This window comes from Limulus polyphemus, unplaced genomic scaffold (assembly GCF_000517525.1).
Source record: "Limulus polyphemus unplaced genomic scaffold, Limulus_polyphemus-2.1.2 Scaffold7501, whole genome shotgun sequence".
Lineage (NCBI taxonomy): Eukaryota > Metazoa > Arthropoda > Merostomata > Xiphosura > Limulidae > Limulus > Limulus polyphemus.
Window position 1 is genome coordinate 20,331 of NW_013673111.1, and position 2,522 is coordinate 22,852.

At 37.1% G+C, this 2,522-nt stretch overlaps 1 protein-coding gene across 1 annotated transcript in view; it reads right to left on the reverse strand.

Moving 5' to 3' along the window:
* LOC106474666 (synaptotagmin-like protein 4) overlaps positions 1 to 2,522 on the reverse strand; it is a 25,165-nt gene that overhangs the window by 17,675 nt on the left and 4,968 nt on the right. The window contains exon 2 of the mRNA XM_013935358.2: positions 719 to 886. Within this exon, the coding sequence (XP_013790812.2) occupies positions 719 to 886 (168 nt within the window). The remainder of the gene's footprint in view (positions 1 to 718; positions 887 to 2,522) is intronic.

Below are 2,522 nucleotides of genomic sequence, written 5' to 3' on the forward strand. Positions count from 1 at the left end.
GTGAATCAGTTTTAGGTAGATGAAAATAAAGATCGTCAGTAATTAAATTATCTTTTTTCATTTGTAATAAAGTTTTGTTTAATTGTTTTTCGTGTGTGTTTGTTGGGTTGTTTAGGATGGTTTTGAATTACTTGTACCTGATGATGACAAAACCTTGTCGAAACGTTGTACATTTGCTGTTATATTAAAGTTTTTCTTCATTACCCATTCAAGCCGTCTCCAGTCAAATAAGATTTGATAAGCCCAGCAGGCCTGACAAATACTAGGAAGCAGTATGAACGTGAAATTATTTTTTGATGTTTTATAAATTTTTTATCAAATGTTTCGTAGATACTTTACACACATTAACTATATATATATATAATCAGGGGTATTTGCATTAGTTCAAGCCCAAATGCAGTTCTAATTACTATTATTCTGTCTCTTATATCTGGTCTCGATCAACGGAAGCATTTCCAGTACTGGAGCCTTCCATCATAGTCAGAGTCGCATATTAAATTTACCGAATGAAGGATCTTTCACAGATCAGAAACTCGTCCAACTACTTAAGCTTAGCTTCTTTAGAACTCTTACCTAAACATTTATCTCAAAGAACAAGTTGACAGTTAATTAAATGAGTCCTTTGTTTTAGTCATCTTATAGTACTTCGATTCAGATAGATTCAGTGAATTTGTCTCTACTAAAAAACAGTTGGTTCAAAAACAATCCTGTAACTTACACGGTTTTCAAGTGAATACCACTGTGGTCCTGGATTTGAATCGTTCAATACTTCTTTCGTGAGTGGTAGCATAACTTCTCCTAGAAAATCATTTCTCCCAAGCTTGTCACTATGCCACACCGATAACCACAAGGTTCGGCTTTCGAGCTCGTTCTCTGCTACACGGTACTAATCAAATAAGAAAAACAATTATCAAACATACAGTGGTGGGAAAAATTATTGCATCACCCAATTTGTTTCATACTTTTCTTGATTCCTACAATTTTTTCTTACGAAATTGCGCATTGTGGAATTATCAGAACTTGTGTAAAACAGTTATGGGCATTGTGTGGTGTAAGCTAATTCATATTTCAGCCATCCAAACACATATACAGATCTTTATTAAGAAACCAACCGTAACAAACGTATTACAGCAAATGATCAACAAATACTTGGCAAATACGAAAACATAGATTTAAAGATAATTGACAAAAAGTGGTCACAAAGTCTGTTCCTTGTATTAATATTTGGTTGTGTCCCCTATGGCCTTGATAAGTGCTTGACATCGCCGTGGCAAAGAGTTCATGAGGGACTGAGTTCATGATGCTACACACAGATTAGGGCTTCCTGCACTTTCAAGGTGTGTCTCAGTTTCTTCTCTTACATTTTGTTACCCATTACCTTCCAGAAGGTTTCGATAGAGTTAAGATCTGGGCTGTTGCCTGGCTAGTGTAGTATCTTGATCCTGTCCCTTCGAAGATAGTCCTTTACCTGAAGCAATGAAATAAAACCTGTGATGTCTTTTCAATACACATAAAGTGAAAATTTCCTCTTTATTTCACGTCTACTGTATAGAGTGTAGGAATATCACCAACCTCTTTAGACCTGTTACGTGGAGTAGAATCACCATGAAATGTCTACTGGCCAGCTCCACCAAAGTGATCCTGAATTGTTGCCTTTAACTGGAACTCGATGATCTCGATATACTTGTCAGCATCGACAGTTCCTTTCACAAAATACAGGCGTCCTACACCCTGACCATAGATCCATCCCCATATCACCTGACCCTGTGGATGCTTCACAGTTCCATTCAAACATGCTGGATGGAAACTCTTATCCACGTCAACGTTCTACAAAGTGCTTTCCCTCAGACCCATGCAGGATGAACTTTGATTCGTTTGAAAATATAACTTTGCTCCACCTTGCTTCAGTCCAGTCTTCCTACTCTTTCCTTTCAGCCGCTCCACACAGCCAGTCTCTGTATATCTCTGAACCCAGCGGCTCACAGTAAGCTAGTTAAATTTGATTCTTTTAGAAATCTGCCTTTTCGAAAGTCTCTCTTTGCTCAAAGAAACAACGGCTGCTATTTTCCCGTGGAATTAACTCGCAACCTTTGGCTATGGTAGCGTCACACGCACGTTGTAGCAGATATATTTCTAAACTGACTCTCACCAAGAACCTCTATTTATAGCCAAAAAACTACTACTGCAATCCCCAAACAGCCTATAAAGCTACTGATATAATAATTACACTGTATTGCATAATCTATGAAACACATTTTCACCTACATACACTTGGGCCTAAAACAAACGATGATTCCGAAGAAAAATGTGAACAATTGGGGTGATGTAATAAATTTTTCCACCAGTGTAATTTTGCTGATTAATTAATATTAACTTCGAATCAAAGGAAGCTACCTACTTAGATGAAAACAAAAACTTCAGCCCCATAATTAGTAAAGCTAATTAAATATATTGTTCTAACGTTCTTGTTTGTTTGTTTTGAATTTCGCGCAAAGCTACACGAGGTCTATCTGCGCTAGCCG